This window comes from Zonotrichia leucophrys, chromosome 3 (assembly GCF_028769735.1).
Source record: "Zonotrichia leucophrys gambelii isolate GWCS_2022_RI chromosome 3, RI_Zleu_2.0, whole genome shotgun sequence".
NCBI classification, from domain to species: domain Eukaryota; kingdom Metazoa; phylum Chordata; class Aves; order Passeriformes; family Passerellidae; genus Zonotrichia; species Zonotrichia leucophrys.
Window position 1 is genome coordinate 6,603,401 of NC_088172.1, and position 22,996 is coordinate 6,626,396.

Consider the following 22,996-nt stretch of genomic DNA (forward strand, 5'->3'; position numbering starts at 1 on the left):
AGGACTTTCCTATTGGCAGTAATACACAGCTTGAGATGGTGCTGTGTTGCTAACATCAGAGGAAAGAACTTCAGCCTTTTAATACATGGGAGGGAAAAAGATCAGATAGAGAAGAAGGGAGAGATTCCCAGGGCCCACAACCAAATGGATGAGAAGGAAAAGGAACAACACAGATCTTTGTCTTTTTTACTATTTGGATATGTTCCTGCATATGTCCTCTAATGAAGCAAAAGCTGAAAGCACAACTGTGAAAAATTTAGTGCTGGAAATTTTTGCAAATCACTATGTTAGAAAAACAGTATTTTGTTGTAGATCCCACACTAGAGATGCGCCAAATTAAATTACAGCAGTGGGACTGGATTTCACATTCCTCATTTCTATTGCAAAAACATCATAAATTTGGTTTAGTGACTAAGATGGTGGGTAGGAATAAATTGGTTTTTGAAGCTCTTTTACCTGTTTTAACAGATGTGACACATCTCTGATATTTTCTGCCTGCTGGAATGAAACTCCTGAGCTGACCTGCCAGGGGATGGACCAAGAGGGAGTGGCTGCTTCAAGCCCTACCTGCCGCTTCTCCCCCTCACTCTTCTCCAGCTCCGTGTGCTGCTGCAGGCGGTGCAGGCACTCTGTCCTCTCTGCCGACAGCCGCTCGGCCATCAGCTTGTCCAGAACTCGGAGCTGCGGGGAAACAGCACTGTGCAGCTGAGATCATCGTGTGACACACCAAACTCCCGCCCCTGAACCCCGCAAATCAAACTACAGCCTGTCGTTCAGTCTTGGTTTCTAGAATGCTGCCAGCTACAACTAGATGTAGCTTGCAAAGAGGCTCAATCACAAAATTACCAATGAATAACTATTAAATTAAAAATAAAAAGTATTTTAGAGGATCTTGAATCTCAATGCATACATAATTCAGCAAGAGGATTTTGACAATTATGAATGGACTAGTCATAGGACTGCCTTCTTTCTCTCTTAATGGCTCAAGCCCTTAAGATTTGTTGTCTAAAGAAGCACCAGAAGCTGCTTAACACATTAAATGGTTTTTTCTCAAGACCCTAGTTTGCAACATCAGTTCCCAGTGGAATGTCACAGTTCCCTGGACTTGAGTATTAGAGTGCAGGTTTGCTTTTACAACACAAGAAGCAAAAAAATTAATCATTACAATGAAAATATTAATGAAGTTTAGGGTATGTTTCTGAATCATATAGGCAAGCAGAACTTCGGGTCATGTTCTTACTTGATGTTGAGTTTTGCTTTCCATCTGGCCCAGCTTAATATTCATTTTATCTTGTACTGTCCCAAGCTCAGCTTTTATCTCTTCCACTGTTGCATCCAGCTGATTTTCCAGTTTATTTATCAGGGGCTCACAACGACATCCATTTATGGGTGCCTGAAAGGAGTGATGATGATACATTTACTTTCTACACCCCTTAGCTTTGCAGATCAAAATGATGAGGATACATTTACTTGCTACACCCCACCACCCTCTTAGCACACTTGGAACATTATCACAGCCTCCTTCAGTCAGTCCTGGGTTCTTCTATCCCATGTACTATATCTCACCCTCCTGACTACCTTACAGCAGCTCAGCAGATGGGCCGTGAGCTGAAAAAGCACAGCCTGCACAGGGATAGATCTGGTGTGTATGGACACACCCTAACACAGCAGTGTTGATTTCACTGGGGCTACAAGCAGCACTGAGCTCAGAGCCTCTGTGCTGGCTGAGGGAATATCACCACAGGCCTATACCCTGTGTCTCAATTCTGTAATTCTCAATTGTAAAAAAAAAATCCGATTCTGTGGATGCATGTGCATTGTGAGCATTTGCTTTTAAACGTTATGCCAGTCATGTGCTCTGTCCTTTTTCTGTGCTGGATGGCAAGGCCTCTCTGCTTCTGTCTGCCCTCACTCCCCTGGCATTCAGCTGCCCCTTGCCTGCTGGGCACTCCTGTGCCTGCCTTTGACTCGTGTGACACCATCCCATGGCCCCTCTGCAAGGGCAGCTGCACTGACCACATCTAAATCTCTCTGGGAGATGGTCACAAAAGGCTCCCTTAAGCAAGGACAGCTAAACCTCATCAGCTTCCTCTGCAGCCCAAAGGCAGAAAGTGGCTCCTTCAGGGGCTCTGCCAGTAGCCCAAAGCAGCTGCTCTGAACTCTGTCTGCAGAGGAGCCTCCCTCTCTTCTTTAGCCCCACAGCAATGTTTCATAAACTGGGGGTTATTCCCTTGGCAGGGAAAGGTGGGTGGTTTGCCGAGTACTAATGAAAGCTTCAGAAGTACATGTACTTCAGAAAGTATGTTTGCTATTCATGGCCTCAGGGCATCAAAGAAGACAGACAAGCAAAAAAGGAAAGGAGAGAGGAGCATCATGTATTTCAGGAAATACTGCATGGGAGTCTAGCGCTATTAAACTAATCTTTGTGAACAGATGAGATTTGTGTACAAGTCCTGTCTGCTTTCTGCACCTCTCTACTCCCCAAGTCCTTCTGCACCTCTCTGCCCTTTTATGCCTTTAAGGTATGAAAGGTCCCCCAGCCCTCCTGATGTCTGCTATAGGATAATTCCATAGTGCTCCTGTCTGAAAATTTCTCAAACATTACATGGAGAGGTTGGAAAGCAGTAAACAGCCAGTAAAACCTTAGAAGTCTGACTTCAATGGTCTTCAGAATCTGCTGAAATTCTGAACTACAGGAAGGGATTTACAAGAGCTGATGGATGGATGTGAGAAGCTAAGGAAATGAAAGGATAGACCTTCCAGGAGTACAGTGTCTACAGGATAATTTAATGACTGTTCTTATGCTTTCTTATAAATGTCTACTGGTAATTTATTGCATAATAAAGTGACTAAAATAGTATTCTCCAAACTGGAATAAATGCACGTGGCCTGTTAGCTCCAGGTTTATTTGTTTTCCAGTTTCTACAGAAGTCCTGCCCCCAGTAAATATAGAATACCCGAAGACATGTTGCAAAACCCAAAAAGAACTGGAACAAAATCTATTGAGATTACTCAGCCTCTTGGCTGAGTAATAAGCAGTAAGCTTTGGATTCTCACACACTGCTTTTCCTTGGAAATTTTCTTTCTCCTGTCAGAGCTCTTAATGTTCCAAAGTATATAATGAAAGTTCTCATGTCATTTCCAATCACCCCTTATCTTTGCAGATCAAAACTACTTAAGTATGTCTTCTTTAACAGGCACAAAACCAGCTTATTGTTTACCAGACTTCAGGCCAAAATGCAGCTGGAAGCCTAAGCAAGGAAAACCAATCCCAAGGCATGATTTCCTGCCCCTGAGAGTGCAGTTAGTGGAGCATATTTTCTGCCCATTACCTGTGTCCCAGCTGCCCAGGCTCCCTGCAGTGTGTCCCTGTGTGAGGGCAGTGGCTCACCTGCATCACCTTGCCGTCCTTGCCTCGGTACAGCGTGTAGAGCTGGTAGGCTCGCACCTCGTGGGGAGGGGGTGGAGAGGGGCAGTGGTGTTTGCTCCTGCGCTTGGGCGCGTTCTTCTGGGGCTGAGGGACTGCCTGCTGGTCAGCTGGGGAGATGGGGTCTGAGAGTGCTGAAACCTGCATAACATACACACAGTGTTTTGCCTATATGAGCCCCTTGGTAAACTATTCCTGGTGGGAATGGGACAAATTTACTGTGACAATTACAGCAAAAATTACTTTTATCTGAAGATTATCTCTGCCCCAGGAGCATGGTGGGGCTGCTGCCCCAACACACCAAAGGGACCCACACCACTTCTGAACAGCTATCCCTTCTTTCTCTCAGTTGTTTTAAATCTACTTTTACCTTTTCCTTTGGCTTTTTCTTTTTGCTCTTCTTCCCTTTGGGATCTGGTGAGGCTGACCGGGGTTTATCCTTCAGATTGTTCTTCCTTTCTGGGGGCTGGTCGCTGCTTGGTGTGTCATCAGCAGCTGAGACACTGCCCTGCTTGAAGCAAAGACAGGGAGTTCAGAGCAGTTGAAGAGATGGGGAAAAGGAGCCTCTTCTTCGACTGCCCAGCTTTAAGCTGCTCTGCACATGTGAGTGGGAAATGCTTTAGCAGCAGAGCATAACAAACTGCCTGGGGCAGCTGCTGGAGCCATGCACAGCGATGGCTCCACAGACTGTGTCCTTAATGGGTGTTGGTGACAGTCCCCCCTTACAGCAGATCCAGCTGGTAATGCCAGGCTGTACCTTGCTCTGCACCACTTCATCCCGTGGCACCGACTGAGCCCTCCTTTCCTCCTTCAGTCTCTCTCTCTTCTTCCTCAGGCTTCTCCCACGGTTAAAACGCGAGACCTGAAGACAGACCACACTGTTACTCAGTGATGTCATGCTCTTTCCTACTACAGAAGACAAGTAACAGAGCAGACCTTTTCCTTTTCTGAAAGGCAACAGATAAAGGAGAGTGCACTGCCAGATGGACACTGATGAGCCAAGCAACGTGGGTGGGTGTTCATGGCTGTGAAAACACACCAGCACTGAGCTCAGTCTCTTGGGGCACTCTGCTGTCCCCTAGAAGGTTAAGCACCTCCTCTGATGTCCTTGGGCTCGTTCCCAAGCCAAGCCCAGCCCTTTTCGTGCAGAGGTGGCAAGGAGGAGGGCAAGGATTGTGCCTGGTCTCATGCCCTCCTGCCTTCTGGCCTGAAGAGCATTGCAGCATTTCACACACAGCTGCAAAGTATAAACAAGCCATAAACATTTTGTCCCTGTTGCAAAGCATCCTCCAGTGCCAACCACCCTTCTGGGGATGGGATATGTCAGAGGCAGGCAGCAGAGACACAACTCAGGGGCTTCAGGGTACAGGGCAACTTTCTAACCCCTGGGCCACTGCAGGGAACAAGTGCCTCTGAAAAAGTGCCACCCCTTGCCAGTCAGGACACAGCGACATCTGACAGCACTTCATGCTAGCTTCATCTGCACACCTTGCTCACTTTGGGGAGTGAAAGGCTCTATGTCAATAGACCTGAGCCCAGCCCACAATGCCAGCAGAAATGTAGGAACATTTCACAGCAGAAGGCAAGGAGCAGGGGATGCAGCCTCCCAAGATTAAGTGGCCTCAGCTCCACGTGTATGTGTGTGTTGGGGAGAGATGTGTAATGTACCTGCGACGCTTTAGTGAGCAGGAGTGCTACCTCGGGGTTATTGTGCTGTCTGGCAACCTCTAGAGGGGTCTGGCCTGCCTGAGAGAAAAAAGAAAACAGCATTTCATTCAAAACAAGCTACTGGAAACATGAAATTTCTCCAACCAAGTTCAGTATATACTCTGTGCACAAGAGTAAAGTGACTAATTGCATTAATTTACCCAGATATAATTCAACACTTCACAACCAATGAGGAATGTTGAAGAGACTCTACATCAACATAAAATACCAGAGAAACTCTGTGTCCTGCTTACATTGTTGACAACGGATGCATCAGCCCCTGCCTCCAGCAAGAGCTTCACCACCTTCTTGTGATTTAGAGCAGCAGCTACATGGAGTGCAGTATCCCCTGCCTGCAAGTCAGAAAGCAGAAAACAAACTTGTGACACTAGTCCTTGGGTCTCATCCTACAGAATTCACACCTTCCTAAAAGATGCTCAGAGATGGAAAATAACCTACACTTGCTGATGCAACAACTAAGCTTAAATAAGGCCTGGTCAATAAAAAATGACTGACTGGGGAGGAGGATGACAGGAGGGGGCAAAGAGCTACCTCAGCCTGGGTTTGAGAAATGCAGCTGGGGCGCTGGTGATCTGATTTATCTAAACCAAGTGACACATGACGCAGCTTGGAGACAGCCCAGCTCTACCTCCAGTAAATGGATACGACATCTGAGGGTAGAACAAGTTTTCCTACAACAACCTTCTCTTCCTTTTTTTCCCCTCAGGTTTGATTATTTGGTGTGCAGGTGGTGATGTATCACATTACTCAGGAATACTCAGGTAAGTACTGGCAGTGAGGTGGTTGGCATGCTCCTCACAGGTTTCCTCAGGAAGAACAGGCTTTGGATCAGAGCCAGGAGGCAGTCTGGGTCCAGCACTAACACACTGCCCTGCCCTTGTCCTGGTGCAGTGAGGTGAAGACAGCCGGGATCAGATTTGGGCACTGGTAACAGAGCCAGCAACTGTTCAAGTGGGACTGGACACGTGTGTACAATGCCTTCCTGTACCCCTGGTCTTGCATGTGGCCTTCATAAAATTAGACTTCCTCAGGACTAGTGCCTGTTGCTGACTTAGATGAGGTGTACTCCTAAATCAAATCATTCTATGGGCAAATATGGAATAACTTCAGGTAGTGCTGGGGAATGAGGGAAAGGGATGTCTCTCTAGGCTAGGTTCACACCAGTCCATCTTAATATTCAGTAGCTCATTTTGCAAGTTAAAAAACTCATTTCCAAATAAAATTACATAGTAAATTTCACATGCTGAAACCTATTTTGTTTGCTGTAATATCTCATAATGAAAAAAGAACATTAAATGTACGGTTCAGAAAACATCTTTATGATCCTCAATTACACATGTAAGATTTCCCAGGAACATGAGAAAACATGGTTAAGCACCACATAATATGTTTATGTAGCAGATTTAAAACGTTTTAATGTACCAATTTCATTCCCTTCTACTACCCAATTATGCTATGCTGTAGGTACAGCAATCAGTTACTTCCCTATAAAACAACTATGGATGATTAATCCTAGGCTGGACTGATCATTACTTTGAATTTAGAGCATGCTTTGTCTTCACTTTTATGTCCCCTTAATTCCCCCTACTGCAAAATGCAGCAAAGTATTCCAGAAGAATTTGCACTTTAGTAGCATCTAAATGTCAGTGAGTTGTGCTTCACAATGTCTCTGTAATGGCTATAAGATCATTAAATCACCTCATAAATAAGCAATGCTTTAAAGAAATAATGCAAATGTGATGGCAAAATAATAAACCACTGATATGCCATTACTTTAAGGCTATTCTTAAAAGCTTAGGCATTTGGTGGTACAGTGGAACACACAGAGTGAAGCAGGATTGCTTGGGCAGGAATTCCTCTTCCCAACAACTGGCCATATGCAAAGGGCACAGAGTCACAATGAGGTTCATGCACTGACCTGGTTCTTTTCATGGACAGAACAGAAAGCACTGAGCAGCACCCTAATGATGGGCAAGTGATTATAACGAGCAGCCACATGCAGACAGGTATCTCCTGCCTGCAAACAGAAACAAAGCTCTGAGCATGTAATCACTGTGAGAAAGCCTGTACTCATCATGATGTTCAGGGATGAAATAATCCTATTAAATCAGAAAGAGCAGTAAACACCACACACCTCCACAGAACAGCAATGCTGTCTTCTCTGCAGTACAAAATCTGCTATCATGGGTGGGAAAGTTTAGCAAGAGCTGGGGTCAGGAGAGATGAGAGCATGAATTCTTTAACCACTGATGGGAAATACTGAAAAAATAAAATGCTATTTTACTGGTACTACAAACCCAGAGTTAGTTGTATTTTCCCATTAAATCTGTTCTTCTGAACCACAACCCAGTGCAATTTGGAATCTCAACTTAGGATTCCACATAATGTAGAAAACATGAGTGGCAGCCAGAGCAGCATTCCCATGAAGGGTGGCACTTGTGCAGCTGAGCCCAGGAGCTGACAAAATCCCACAGGTTTCCATTTCTCTGCCTGCTTTGTTACCAAGTTATCAAGCTGGGCAAAAATATCTGGCTTCCTTTTGTAGATTGTTTTTTTTCTTCATCATGGCAGAATCATTATAAAATAGGAGGAAAGCTGTCTGAAACTGAAGCCACCTTGAATCTAGTAATTTGAGAGATAGACACATGGTATATAAGATCTGCAGATCTGAAGCCTTTCACCATTGTCTGTGCAACAGCAAAACCCCATTTGGTTCCTTCTCTCCTTGCTCAAGAGATGGGTACAAGTAGTGCAACGCTCAATCCTACCAAAAGCATTCCTGTGCATGGTGTATACAATGGTTGAGTAGTGGGGCTTTTTCAATATAATTTATAATAAAAATCATTGCTTAAAGCCTTTCTGAGTATTTCTACAAGTTAAAGCAATATACCTAAAACAAAGTCACACAAAAATGTTATTTCCAAAACTCACATTATTTTTGAGGTCTGCTCGAGATCCTCCAAGTAACAAAACACGAGTACTCTGGGAATGGCTATTCTGGCAAGCCAGGTGAAGAGGTGTGTTACCTGCCTTAGAGAAATACAGGAAAATATAAAAGCCATATTTAGATATTGGACATAAGCATTAAAATATAAACCCTCACAGATCTTTGCTAAAGAAGATCCAACCAAGGGTGGGAAGCTGTTGTTTTCCCAAAGATATGAGATGAAGGAACCCAGAGACTGAAATCTCTGCTTCAATGGCTTACCTGGGATATAATAAAGGCACAAATAGGACAGTATAATGATATCTGCATTGGTCAAATCTGTTTACAAGAAGAAAGAACTCTAGAAACTGTCTCGTTTATTAGTCTCAAACAGCAGTATTCAATACTTAATTTAAAGAACTGTAATTCTTGTGGTTTGGGTTTCCCCCATGCACAGACACAAAAAACCAAATTGCCATGGTATGGGATCTTTGATCCCAGCCACAAATGTTGCAGGGTATTGAGCAGACTCCTGTCACAACTCCTGTCTCCTTACAATTGTAATGCAAACCAGCTTGAACTCTGGCTGGGTCTGCAGGTGCTCTCACTGGGCAGGATACAGATTTTAGGCTACCAAGAAGCTTTGTTCAGAAGGCACACCAGTCTCCAGCCAAGATGGGAAGCGAGGGCAAAAAGCCACCCAAGCTGCAGAGAATCACATGCTATGGTTCCTCAAAGAAGAAAATGTGCAGAAGTGGACAGAAATCAAAGAAGTGCTGGCTTCTGTATTATCTTTCGAACACAGTGAATTATTTTATTGGTCTGACAAGTTTTTCTGGCATCATTTGGTTTTTGTTGGTCTGAAAACATTCAGGGTTTTTGGCTCTTGGGAGCTAGAAATTAAATCAGCTCACGTAAAAAGGTTTACCAGGCTTACTACGCTGTCTGTTCACCTCGATTTTGTCCTTTGATTTGCCCGCCTTACTTTCAAGACACAGATCAAAGCTGCAGGGTTTGAATTACAAAAGCCAACTCTTAGATGTGGTCTTAGGTCTTCACTTCCATATTATAGACCTGAATATGTGTGTCAGCCTCTAAGCTGTGGCAGACACGAACATTTCTCTTCTCAGCTAAATTGTGTTTAAGTGTCAATTTTTCCCCTCACAGGTTTATCTCTGAAAAGCCTCTGCAATGCCTTTATCATTTGGTGTTTGGCAGGTTGGCCCTGGTGGGAAGGCAGAGATCCTGTGCAGCAGGTGAGGACTTCAGTTCTGGGAGAATGGCATTGCCAAGGTCAGAGCTCAGAGTGGCTCATCTGCCTCATCTCCCGTGGGGTGACAAATCTCTCACCAACTTCTGAGAGGGAGAGAAGCTCCAAGCTGTACCAGTCTGGGAATCTTCACTGAAATGTACAGACTGATGAAGAATCTAAAAATAAGGATCTACGACTGATCTCACTGGATGATCTGTCAAAGCAGAAAAGGTTTTATTAAGCCAACGTAAATGAAAATAAACTGCTTCTCCAGGGTGACTACGGTGCAGGAGAAATACAGCTACCCAAAACACAGTGTCAAATTCTTCCCATCTTCTGGTGCTTCACAGGTTTGGCAAATCTAGCAGCCCATATCTGTCCCATCCATCCAAAACCACACAATACCCAGGTGTAAGTGAACAGCCTGTGGGATGCTCCTGCCCATGGCACTCAACCCTGGCTGCCAGAAAAGCTGACAGAATGATAATGCCTTGTCATCAGTAACACAAAAAGCTGACAGAACAGAAACCATTTTGGGATTAAGTGGACTTAAGCTCTTAATTTTTCCTGAAAACAAAGGTAAAAGCAGGTGCAAGCATGCATGATTCCCACATTTTTCAGCAGCTCCAGACAATATATCTTGTCCATTAAAAACCACCCAAAGAGTAAAATGCAAAGGGCAAGACATCAAAGACTAGCACAGGAGCTGCTCAGGCAGTATTTAAGTTTGCCAGTCATATTTCAGCCATCAACCCTGCTGAGCTGTTTTGTGCACATACTTTCCCAGAGAGGCTGCCTCCAGCTGACATAAACTGGATTGTAAGTTAAATCTTCTAATTCTCTGAGGCACCCAAGCATGCAGGATAATCAGACTTGCATCTCAAGCCCACACCTTTGTACAGAAGTGTATGGGTATACACAGACAGGCGTATCCAGGGACAGCAGCAAAATGGTTCACAAGCTTACAGTCAAGCATGAGAGAAGTTTTCTAAAATATCCTTGATACAAATCTAGGTGGACATTACAGCAAAAGTAATTACAGTAAATAAAAATTGGTAGTTGAAGTAATACAAAAGAAGGAATACACATAAAACAATATCGATGAAGACGATGGAATTGCAGACCACAGTCACCCCAACTGTGCAAATATATGCTTCTATAGTGCCTATACACTCATGCACATACAGAAACACTGTGCCCAAGCATCATGCCTTTTTACTCTAAACCTTAGGCTTTGACCAGCTGTCTCCTTTCTTTCCCAGCCCTGTTTCAGTTGTTGTTTTAGAGACACATGTACCAAAAATGCTCAGAGATCCCCTAAAGCACTCCCAAAGCCCTCTCCCTGTCATGCAGGGCACTGTGATCTCACCAACCCAGCAGCACAGCTGTCCAAGCCCTGACTCTGCTCACACCATGGGCTGCTACCACCATTTCCTGGACTATTCCATTAACTTCTGAATTACTGAATTGAAGTGCCCCTCAGTTATAACAATTAGAGTGGAACTAAAACCCTTTACTTTGTTATTCTTTCCTCTAAATGGCTCTCAAGGTATTATAAATATCAAAAGGAAGATAATCCAGGTTCATTACAAAATTCTGGAAAGAGACTATGCTAATATATTAGGAAAAACTTAGTAACAAAAGACACTTTTTTTTTTTGTTTCCCCCTGTGGCTTACATTCCTTTGGCTGTTTAATTTCTGGAAAAAAACCAGATTTTCAGTACCTTTTTCTTATTAGAACAATTTATTTCCATTTTAAATCACACCAATCACAATGAATCTCCTCAGTATAAATTAGAGCACCATGGAGATTTCCACAGGAATGGCACTGTTCCTCAGCTGTAATTAATGTATCATTCAACGCGTTATTGAGTTTCTCCTGCGTCAGCTGTCAAAATATGAATTTCCTAATGCCTGTGGATGAACCATCCAGGCATGATAAATGAAAAGAAAAAGAAGAAAAAAGTCCCACTAAGAGCTGGCCCCCCACCTGCTGAGAAATGGCATGGCCAGAAATCCCCAGTTCTGAGAATCAGCCACCTTAGACCAGAACTGAAAGCTCCTCCTGCATGGGTCTCACCTTGTTCTTGGCAAGAACGTTGGCTCCTGCTTTAACAAGCACTTTGGCAGACTGACTGAATCCATGCCAACAAGCCTCATGAAGAGCAGTGTTCCCATCCTGAGGAGCACACACACAAGAGCAGAATGTTAGGGGCTGTATAACCAACGTACTCTCTTAAAAGTATTTTCATTTCCTACTAGCTTATTTTCTATCTTATTCTTATAAGAGGGTAAAAACATTGCTATTTGTCTGGAACTTGAAATTAGTTCTATTTACTCCTAAATTAAACTTACAGTCTGGGATTCTCAAGTTTCTGGGATAATCATGGGAACTGTGCAGCCTTTTGCGTAGGGTGTAATATGGCTGTACATTCCTTTAATTCATCCCTTAATGAGCTGAGAACAGACTCTTAGACCAAAAACTATCAGCCTAATATAGAAGCATAACTAAACCAGTAATTTGTATTAAAGAGATGGTACAGTTTTTTTTTCCAATGTAATTGTTCCAATTACTCCTGAAGCATCAGACACTTACTAAGAAGTATAAACTTTCTCTCTGAGACCTTAACATTACTGACTGCCCAAGCTGCCATTCCACAGGGCTTTTGTTTTGTTTGTTACCTTGTCTTGTCTGTCCAAAGCACAGCCCTCTTGAATGAGAGTTGCTATTATATCAGTGTTCCCTACAACAGCAGCCCGGTGCAGTGCTGTCTGGTCACCCTGCAAAAAGAAGCACATTTGTAATTGGTACAATTCCCACCTCATTTTGACTTAATGCAAATGCAGACAACACACACAGGGGCTGCATCTTTGACACACATACTGATTAAATCCAAGCTGCTTTGAAAACAGTCCCCTAAACAACTACCATAGAAGTTTCCAAGATTAATAAAGTTATTGCAAGTATCAGAGCTACAAACCATTTACAGAAGTTTGCAAGTCATCACAATCCCATATACAGTGCTGAAGCATTCCAAAAACATGGCAGTGTCAGAAGGCAGTGAATTGGATACATTTGGCTCTACGTGTCTAACAGTCATCAGTGTCTGTAGGGAACTAAAGGGAATTACAGGCTGTCGTAATTCATCATCATGATCCTCCAGGACTTACACTAACTGGATAAGGCTCTCCTGCTCTGGCTCTGATTGCTCCATCAGCCCTGCTTAGGATAAGGAGCACGAGATGAGATTGGTCTCTTCAGCACCTCTGATGAATTTACCAATTACTGCTAAGAGTGGAGGCAACTTTACCATGAGAGCCACAACTGCAGGACCATCCACTTGTTCCACTCGAGCAACTGAGCCATCTTGAGGTCCAAATGACTTTCCTTTCTCTTTGACTTGCCATGTAACAGCAGCAAGGAAGTCTCCTACATCAGTTTATTTCCTTTAAGGTTTCCAAAATAAACTGTCCTGATGTGGTCATCTGGTCTGACTGCCCATCTATCTCCTCTCTAACAACTGCTGAACCCATTTGCTGAGCTAGAGAGCCCAAGGTCAGTTTCCAGAATCCTTCCAGAAACTGAAGACTCAGGAAACTTAAACCATTGTCCCTGCCCATCAGGGATTATCTATGTTTTTATGTGCATGTTGGTAGAACCTGATAAAAGAGAGGCAAGAGAAGGATTTGTGAAGCGATGTGTAGGGATGTAAAACAGGGATCAGTGGGAAAATGAGGTAGCTCCACTGCTGCCACAACAACTGGTCTTGGCTTTCCTTTGAAGTTGCTTTGAACCAGGAATGCCAAAGCACAGCCTTAATCCAGGAACAGAGACAGGCTTCAAAGCTGCACACAGACTTGTTTGGGATTAATAAACAGATTTGGAATCCAATCCATTTCTGCTTATCTAGGTGATGGTCACCACAAACACACGCAGCGCAGAGATATGCCATGTGTCCTAAAAAAGCTTGCAGGAAATCAAGTCCTAAATAGACACAAAATTTCTCTGGTAAAATTCTTCATCAGATAATAGCATATTATATTAAATACTGAAATCAGAGGAATTTCTTTATTTTTTATTCTAGAGTGTCCAAGTCTTTAGATAACTGGCTTATTTGAACAATTTGTTCTCAAAGGCAATTAGCAGCTGACTTAAAAATTGGTCTTGGTGGGGTTCTTTTGTGCTAAAGACACCAAAATAGTTATTAATCTATAAAAAAATGAGCATTGCCAACCACAACCTTTCAGTAATCCCTACCAATAAATCATTAAATTGGCTTATAATAATGAAGTTGATTTTAAAAAATAGTGTTGAAGGTGCTTTTTAAAAGCCTCCTATCTATTTTTTGTTGTTGTTTCTAGAGGTTAGGTATTTTTACTTTTGTTCTTGTGACTGGAAATATATTTCAGATTTCAGCAAAGGCAGTAAAGCTTCCAGGAAGTGGAAACAAAAAGAATTGGAAAATTGACAGCATGGCAAGTGCTCTGAACTTATGTATTTGTTCCAAATTCAAAGACAACCAAAATGTTATGGAAAATGTCCAAATTATACCATCTCACAAGAACAAATGTCAAATAGTTACTGGTTACTATGACTACATGGAAATTTGCTCACCAGCAAACTAAGGAAGAATTTTATATCTGATTTTTGATAATGGCACAGCTACTGTTACTGCAGTAGTGAGTCATGTGGGACAGTGCAAAAATCATTTTATCTGACTATCATGAGGTGGAAAGTAATCTGCCAACCCACCCCTGCCAAGTGGTATTGATGTACCAGCAAATCCACAGAAGATATTATAAAACAGACTAAAACAAAATGGCAACTGCCATTGCAGTGGATGGAATCTGAACAGTAAATGATTGGTTCCTGCTGCTTTCCATTTGGGAAAATTACTGTGGAGAAGGCAAATTGGGGGCAGAAATGGATTGTACAGGATTTGGTTTGTAATTAAGGATCTTCCTACTGGGACAGTTTAAATCAAGGCTGTTCCTGTCCCCACATCACAGTAAGTGCAGTGAGGTCAAAGAATATTCAGCTTTTGGGGCTTTGTTGATATGACAGCTATTTCTAACAGCATCTCATTTAAATTAATTCATTTAAATTTTATACAAACATTTCTCTGTTTGGAAAGTGGGCTTTACACCTCACTGCTGCAAGACCAGGTCTTGGTAACTCCAACCTGTATACTGGGGCCATACACTGGGGATGCAGAGCAGCACTGGGACAGCTCCAGCCATGCCTAAGCTTTGTCCCAAAATACATTCTGGTCCCTAAAATAGACGTAGGTGAAGGGACACAAGTTCTGCAAATGGCAGGCTCAAGTGCCTCCTGCCCAAGGTATGAGCTTTGGTTATGACACCTTCCCTACACGACCAGCCAAGAGTAAGGTCCAACCCACACCCTGACTGGACAAAATGAGCACCTCATCCATGTAACAGGGAGTGTCAAAGGATAGCTCAAATCTTGTTTCACCAACTGAGGCACCTCCCAGTGAAGAGAGAGCACGCATCATTGTCCTGGTGAGGGTCTGTCCCTGCCAGCACCAGACCCCTCAGCCAGCAGGACTGGGCAGCACCTGGTCCACTGTTCCCTTACACCTCAGCACAAACAGTCACCTTAAAGTGCTGTGGAAGCTGAACCACCAGGTTGTGATGGCTTCTGTGTGACAGCCACTGAGCAACCCAGCCATGGAGAGCACAGCCATCCTATAAATAACAGTGCCTGCACCACTGCACTCTAACCTGCCTTCCCTTCCCATCAGCAGTGGAGCAAATCCCTGCCTTGCCTTTCACAGAGTCCAAGGAAACGGATGAGTTGTGGTTTTTTCACAGCATGAATTTTCAGGCAGTGTAATCACAGACTTGTGTACCTTTTATTAATTACTGAAATAAATGTCTCTGGAAGCACTCACTACAATTCTGTCTTTAGCAAAGCATTAGGGGTCTGTTCCAGAGGCTCAGAGAGCAATTACATCGGTAAATGCGTATTAACCGTCCAGACTATTATGTTGGGCACAATTTATGATTCTGTTTCCAAGAGATTTATGCCTTAGGAACAGACTGCAGATCAGTAGCAATGAAGAGAGACAATTCCAGAGCCGTGTCACAGAAACATGACCTTGACAGAAACAACAGTCTGCTCAAATGCAGATGTGGGCCCAAAGCCAAAAAGCCTTAAGTGAGGCTCGTCAGAAGTAAGGCACTAAGGTCTACACTGGTGAATCTTAAACCCCCTTCCTCAGACTCTGCCTAGCCCTGAAGGCAGCCCAAACTCAGGGAATTCCACTCCAAGATGTCCATGCCCTGGACATGTCAGCTTGCAAGGCAGGTACAGGGCACTGCATCAGGGTGGCACAGCACACCCTGGCCCTGCACAGCCCCAGTGCAGGCAGCTCCCCTGCTCTCTCTGGCCCTGTGAGTGCTCTTGCCACACACCTGATGGAAGCAGATCCAGGCATGTTGCAGGTACAGACACCACTCTCCAAAATAAAGCCAGAGAAGGAAGTGGCCACTGGTTTTTCCACAGTAGCCCAGAGATAGCAGTGCTCACTCACTTTGTCTTGCCCTGGCAGCACTGCAGTGTTGAAAGTTCTCCAGTTTTAGGAAAAAATCTTGGTATTCATTGGGATAGTAAGAGGCTGACACTTGGAGACTGGGATAGAAATCTGCATGCACTGATGCAGAGGATGCAGAACTGCACATCTGAGAGCTCTACCTGCAACAGGGCTCCTGCACAGCAGCAGGTACATTTCAAGAGAGGGGAACCAGGCTCTTTACAGAGGGCTTAAACACCTGCTTTCAGGAGAGGCTTACAGGCTGCGAGTCCTGAAGAAAGGCAGACACCTAAATCTTGATTTTTCCTCATGGACTCTGGCATTACCTTTCTTTAGCACTGTTCTGTTGGCATGGCTGTTGGCATTTGCTCAGTGTCCTGATGTTTGCAACTATTTCCCTGAGCTTCCTCATGTGCTATCCTAAAACAGTGGATGTAACCACTGGGACCAGGCACTTGGAAATAGGGCAGGTATCTATTTACATCTGAAGTTTACCCCAAGGGAACGAAACAACAAAGTGACTTCCAATACAGTCTCAGGTAGACTTCTGACAGCTCTCCTGAATTACTGGAGTCTCTCTTACAGACTCTACAGACCCAAATGAGTGAGATTTGGTTTACATTAGTTTGAGTAAATGTTAATTTTTCCTTTCTCTGATTTAAAAAAACCCGAACTATAACCACATTTTTTCCTGCCCATTCCTGTTCTCCAGAGCATCCAACAGTTGTACAATCTCCTTTAAAGCCCTTCTCCCATGTGACACTTTGCCTCCTCACTTCTATGTTTGCAGAAATCAACAGACTATCTTGCTGCTGGAGAATTGCACCAAAATCACAGAAACATAGAATGGTTTGGGTTGGAAGGGACCCTAAATATCCAACTCCCTTCCCATAAGCAGATACACCTTCCTCTAGACCAGGTTGCCCCATCCAGCCTGGCCTTGCACACTTCCAGGGATAGAGCATCCACAACTTTGGCCAACCAAAAAATAAACAACCAAAACAACCAGAAAAAACTCATGGCTTCAATCCCTGATACAAAGTGCTGAACAGCACTTGTAAGGTCATATAATATAAAATCAAGTCACTACATTCACAGTAGAAGAATCAAAATATTCTAAAGTTAAAATACAACCAAGTGTTAAATACTCGCAGGAGCCTACAAGCATATGTGGATATCCTGAAGCAGCTGTACACAAAGGGAACTGAATATGCTCTCAGGTTTCTCAGTGTCTCTGTGCTGGTCTCCTCTTTTGCTACAGAGAGGCAGTCGTGATACGCAGTTAAGAACAATTTCATTCTTGCACAATAAATGATGATGCATGACCAGCAGAAGTGATCAAGGCATGAAAAATAATCATGAACAAAACAAATTACAGCCTAAATGAAATGGGACCACAGGAATAAGCCACTTTGCACATTTCCATTCAGCTAGAAATTATTATGAACCCTGGGCTATTGTTCCATTTGAAACTAATTTTCTGCTTCTTAAACTGGAGCTTCCAGAAGGGAAGTTTCGGGACCTTTGCCCTTTGTTTTAACTGATCTTGCTTTCCCAGCTATTCTCAGGGGTGCAGGCAGGGCAGGAGAGGATGCAGAGCACAGAGCACCAAGCAGCCATGCAGCCATGCAGCGCAGAGGGAGCTCGGCCTGCACCGGGGCTTGCAGCATGCACCGCGACCGGGCAGGCGCAGCGCAGGGGGGATGCACAAGAGCTCTAACCTCCTTCTCTCTTTCTGATCTTCTAGGTTCCTTCCTAGCCCTTCTCTTCTGGTTTCTCTTATTTTTTTCATCCTTGATTTCCTTCACCGGGACAATTTTCTCCTGTACTATTCCTGAGGCGTGTGCTGTGTGGACACTCATTGACCACTCAGAGATGGCACTGGGATCCCAGTAGGAGCTGGCAGTATTGGCAGGGAGAAGGAAGGAGTCAGCTCCTGGAGTGGCATATTCTACAGAGCTGGACTCCACCGGCTGAAATTCATAATAATCCCACTCCAGGCCACTGGAGGTCATTCTTCAACTAATTCTTAAGGCTCTTACTGTGTTTAGGGAATATATCTGTAGAACATGAAAGGGAGCATTTTAATCTCTCTGAAACAATTAGCAGTTTTTAAGTTTCTGCTTATCATCTGGCAAATTAAAACTTGTTCTTGAATTTGATCAAAACTCAAAAATGAAGCATTTATGTTTCTCTTGTTACTTTGAAAAATAAAATTTAGGTGATAATTTTGGATTTTTTTGTGCTATCACAACAATGCCATAGACCAAAATTAAAAAAATAATCCGCATTTCAATTGAATACAATACTCCCCACTCTTACAGGTGTTTTCATATCTGAACCTAAATCCACATTCCTGGAAAACAGCAAGGAAACATACAGATGTTAATCAAAACTTGAGACTAAGATGCCTTCACTGCCACATAAGCAGACAGTAAAAGTGACTGAAGGCATAATCAAGAGATTGCAACTAAAAGACACTACAAACATTCTGTGGGGCATAAATTGTAAAAATTAGTTATACAAGGAGAAGCCATAAGCAGAGAACCTTCTTTGAAGACCTATTTAAAAGGAAAGCAGAAATATTTTAGTTAATACCTATTGCAAGCAAAAATCTTCATTTGGAGTTTTAGACTTCCTCCTTCGACAAGACAAAGCCAAACACATCCTTTGAAATTCAGAAACTCCTGAGGCTCTCCTCAATCCCAACCAAATTACTACTACACCTGAATACAGAGGTACACATCAAAATATATTTTAAAGAAATAGTATCTATGAATCCAATATGCATCTACTCTGCCCATATTAATCACCACATGTAGAAGTAGTATCCAATTGGGAACAAAGCCCCTAAGCTCATAAGACAGTAAGTCTTCTATGAGCTGAGTAATTCTACAAGTGCAGGACTCTTCACTGAACTGAAATTATGCTAAACACTGATTTACTGTTTTTCTAACATGGCTATCACATTTACATATAAACAGCACAGACTTTATTCCTAGATGATTAAAACAAATGAACCAGACTTATTCAAAAAACAGTTTCCACAGACACTCAATTTGAGCAAATCAGTGGAAGCTCTTGCTTTCTTAAAGCAACAGTTTTCTTTTCTCAGGAAAACTGGCTGTATTTTTAAAGTGTCTGCAATTTTGTCTTAAATACCTAATGAACCCTTTCTGCTGGGAGAAGTGAAAAAGCATACCCAGGATACATCTGAATAAACTGATTGTCCCATTGCACTTGCAAATCTGCTCCATTTCACAGATGGGCACAGGGAAAGAATAAAGAACACAGGGAGCAAATTTTCTTCCTAGAAAAACAAGTTTCCCTGCAGAAAGCTGGCCACATCAGTACCCCAGTCCCAAGTTCGTCAGGCAGACTGCTCACATCTCCCAGGCAATCTGCTACTCAGCAGCAGAAAAAGAAACCAGTTTTCCAGATGCTACAGACTTTTAACTCTCTAGATGCAAACAAATGCCCAAAGGCATTTTTAAAAGGCACCTAGACATTTCCTGTGTCCTTCTACCAGTCATACAGGTGGCTCTACTAACACCTTTGGACCTCTATGGCCTTTGAAGGCTCTCCACCTTATGTATTACAGGGAGAAAAAAGCAACCCTACCACCAACTTCTTCCAGCATGCCATCAGAAGTCAGCAATTAATTTTAAGAAATCATGGTTATTCAACTGCTACTGCACATTTCAGCATATACCTTTTTTCAGCAGTGAGGGAACTAAAACCATGTTACATGTCACTCCAAAGTGCCTTAAAGCCCAGTCCTAGATTAGAACTACACTTACAGAAACCCAAGAAATTCCAGCAACTTACGTGTTTTACCAAATGAACACAAACTACCATGTGCTAAATTCAAAGCTGGCTGTTGTGCTGATGCCTCAGCACACACCACCTCAGAGATGTGAGCACTCCCACATGGAGCACGGTGCCATGAGCAGCTGCTCTGGATGCTGAGGGATGTGTCCACTCAAAAAGCACCTCCCACTCCAGGCAAACCCAAAAACTGGTTGTGTCCCCTACCTGATGTCCTCCAGTGGGTTCCCACAATGAACTCCTAGAGCATTTTTACCAGAAGCAGCAGATGATGACTCTCACACAGCCTGGCACAAGCAGAGCTCTTATAAAGCTCTGCAGCTTGAACAGGAGCACTGAGCTATTCACTGAAAACCACCACATTTTACATTGTTTCCCACGCTCTTTTGCATCTCTAATAGAGGTTACGTCTCCGAATTGGAAAATAGAGACAGATTTTGTTTCCATTTAATCCCACTTCAAAGAAGTGAGTGTCTACTGTTATTTGTAAATCACCTTTTCCCCTCCACCCCAAGGTTAGAAGGTTGTGTCTACTTACATCATCCTGAATATCCAGATCACAACCTGCCTTCAACAAAACCTGGACAACGTGGAGATGACCCTTGTAGGCAGCAAGATGCAGGGGGGTCCGGCCATGCTATGAATGAGAAGAAAATAATAATACCTTAAGATTAATCTTTTGGCATGGTAGTTTAGAATAGTTTTATCTCCTTTTCATCATTCTTCTCTTTGTACCTCACTGTCTGAAACCTGCAGTTGTAGCAACTGACATGTATTAGTATGACAAAGGCTTTACCTTGGTTTTGTGAAAGCTGAAAACTTCTCCTCCACCTTCTGCAACATTTCAATTTACACTGAAATGTTGACACTCTACAAAAGGGATATTATATTCACACAAGGGTCCTTCCTTACAAATTCAGACCCAGCTCTGTGTCTATGCCTAAGCAGAATTCATGACCCTTTCCTTTCTGTCCCTCTGGAGCATGGAACCATCAACTGCTTTCACCTTCCCTCTGTACAGCCAAGTTGCAATAACTGGCTAATTCTTGTATTGTAAAGGGCACTGTCTTTGCAACAGAGATAAGAATTACTGACAGATGCACTGGCAGTTGCACATGACAGATGCACCCCTGAAAAGGAATGGAAGGCAGGTAGTCACTCCAAGTGACTTTGTGTGTATGACAATCACCTTCAATTCACAAAAGATCTGCCAGTTTTTTTTGAGACAATACTTATTTTTATCTCTCTCTCAGTAAAATCTCAAAGTGAGTGAAACACCTGAAGATCAGTGAAACACCAACACTAAAACTGTTCACTGCAGACTATTTAATGGCCGTAAAGGAAACAGGATTCCAGCAATTGCTAAATTCACAAAGTATCTTCCCAAAGAATGCTGGTTTCTCCACTAGGCATTTTGTGAGGGTCACATTAAAAGTCACATGATTCTTCACCTGTATTTATTATAAATCTTCACTACTGGTGCTGTTGTCTATTTTTCCACCCAATGATTTATCCTACAAAGGAGCATAAACAGCCCTGACACATCAACCACAGAAGGGGCAAACACTTCAAGAGCTGTCTGACTATTGGCTTGAAGTACACAGAAAGCATCCATTGGCTCTCCAAGGTTTTAAGCAACTTCTTCACAAAGAAAACTACTTCAAGTATGTCATAAACCAAGCTCAAGAAGAGATTATATTCATACAGCAAACCCCATACCCACATGCCTGGTAAAGCCTTGTTAACTTGGCCTTTTCAGAGAAAAACATTGTTGGAATCAACACAATGGTTTGTGCCATTCCTGATTAGTTGTGCTGTGCTTCAGAAACACTAAGTGTTGATCAATTGTCCTATCTTACTGACTTAAAGGGGCAGATCTGAGGACAAAATCCTCACTCACACTATGGCACATGGATCTCTCAAAAGCTGAATTTTGTCCCCTGCTGGCAGCAGCAGTTCATTCCCGTGACAGACTTCCATTCTAGCCCTGCTAAAGGTGCAGGAAGGGCTCGTTTTTGTTGTCACCACTGCCCCTGGGCACCATCCAGCCTGGGTGCCTCTGGCTCTATCTGGCCACAGGTCCCCAAAATCCTGTCCCTTTACTGAAGGGCACTGAGCTGCACTGACCACACTTCCTTCTCCATCACCCTGGAGGAGAGCCAGGGGTATGTTGTTGTTCCAGCTAACTCAACAGCAGGAGGCATAAAATGCCCAGGCAATAGAGGGATAAAAAGATATAAAGAAAGGGGGTAAAAAGGAATAAAATAAAATGTTTGTAAAATACCAAATTGACAAATCATTCCCAACGATGAATAGTATGTTTGGATTATGAATATGTGCTGTGAATCAGCACATTCAGATTTACGGGAACTGACTTTCTACATTCCTTAATGACAATAAGTAAATCACCTAATCCAGGCATCTATCTCACTTCCTGGAAGGTTATTAATACACCATGAAAACAATTTATAGCAATCTGTGCATGGAGAAGGAAAAATCCCAAACAAACCCACCTTGAAGCCAGCTCATGTGCTTTAAAAGGAAACCATTAACAACATGAATGCATATTCCAGCAGGGCAACGTTCTGATAAGATAACCAGCTCTAACCACCACAAAAATGCTGACATGCAGTTAAAAGTACTGTGTTAAAAACAAGCTATGAAAGCAGAATAGGAGTTTATTTGAATACAAGGGACATATTTTCCTCCCCAACACACCTTCCTGGGCAATTGCCACATGAACGATGCCTGCTGGCATGGTTGAGCTGGAAGACTACAGGATCATTTTAAATCCATTTTTATTTAGATTCTCTATCTAGAATCTATCTATAAGTTGAGAGGCATCTCACCTACTGGAAAACCTTATAGAAAGGCCTTCAGTAACCATAGTTTCTGCACACATGCAGTCCTTGCTGCTTTACAGGCACACTGTGAACAAAAACTGTGACACTAACCAGGAAAGGAGACTGGGAAGGAAGATCAATTCCAGCATAATACACTGATTAGAGGCTCAGGCTTTTGGAAGAGCACTGATCATCTCAAGATTAATCACAACCCTGCAAGAACCAGCTGTGCCAGATATTCTTCCCAGCAACACCAAACTGAGAGCAGAGATGGGTGGTACAGCTGAACACTGTTCCAGTGTGGGCAATGCAAACACTTGGAAAAACATCAAATCCCCCCCACAAATACACATAGACACAGGTATGGATGTACATACACATGCACACACCAATCCAGAACAAAATGTGAGGAAGATACAAGGCAATTTGGGTGC

At 43.1% G+C, this 22,996-nt stretch overlaps 1 protein-coding gene across 10 annotated transcripts in view; it reads right to left on the reverse strand.

Annotated features, from left to right (window-relative positions):
- ANKRD6 (ankyrin repeat domain 6) overlaps positions 1-22,996 on the reverse strand; it is a 95,232-nt gene that overhangs the window by 4,812 nt on the left and 67,424 nt on the right. For 6 of the 10 annotated variants that reach the window (XM_064707301.1, XM_064707297.1, XM_064707299.1 and 3 more), the window contains 12 exons: positions 20,258-20,356; positions 12,017-12,115; positions 11,415-11,513; positions 8,087-8,185; positions 7,074-7,172; positions 5,389-5,487; positions 5,096-5,173; positions 4,185-4,289; positions 3,798-3,938; positions 3,392-3,568; positions 1,241-1,393; positions 568-681 (listed from right to left, as the gene is read on the reverse strand). In XM_064707301.1, coding sequence (XP_064563371.1) covers positions 568-681; positions 1,241-1,393; positions 3,392-3,568; positions 3,798-3,938; positions 4,185-4,289; positions 5,096-5,173; positions 5,389-5,487; positions 7,074-7,172; positions 8,087-8,185; positions 11,415-11,513; positions 12,017-12,115; positions 20,258-20,356 — 1,362 coding nt within the window. Of the gene's footprint in view, positions 1-567; positions 682-1,240; positions 1,394-3,391; positions 3,569-3,797; positions 3,939-4,184; positions 4,290-5,095; positions 5,174-5,388; positions 5,488-7,073; positions 7,173-8,086; positions 8,186-11,414; positions 11,514-12,016; positions 12,116-17,612; positions 17,952-20,257; positions 20,357-22,996 lie in introns of those variants that run through there. The other 4 variants (XM_064707296.1, XM_064707295.1, XM_064707303.1 and 1 more) reach the window with 4 other exon arrangements.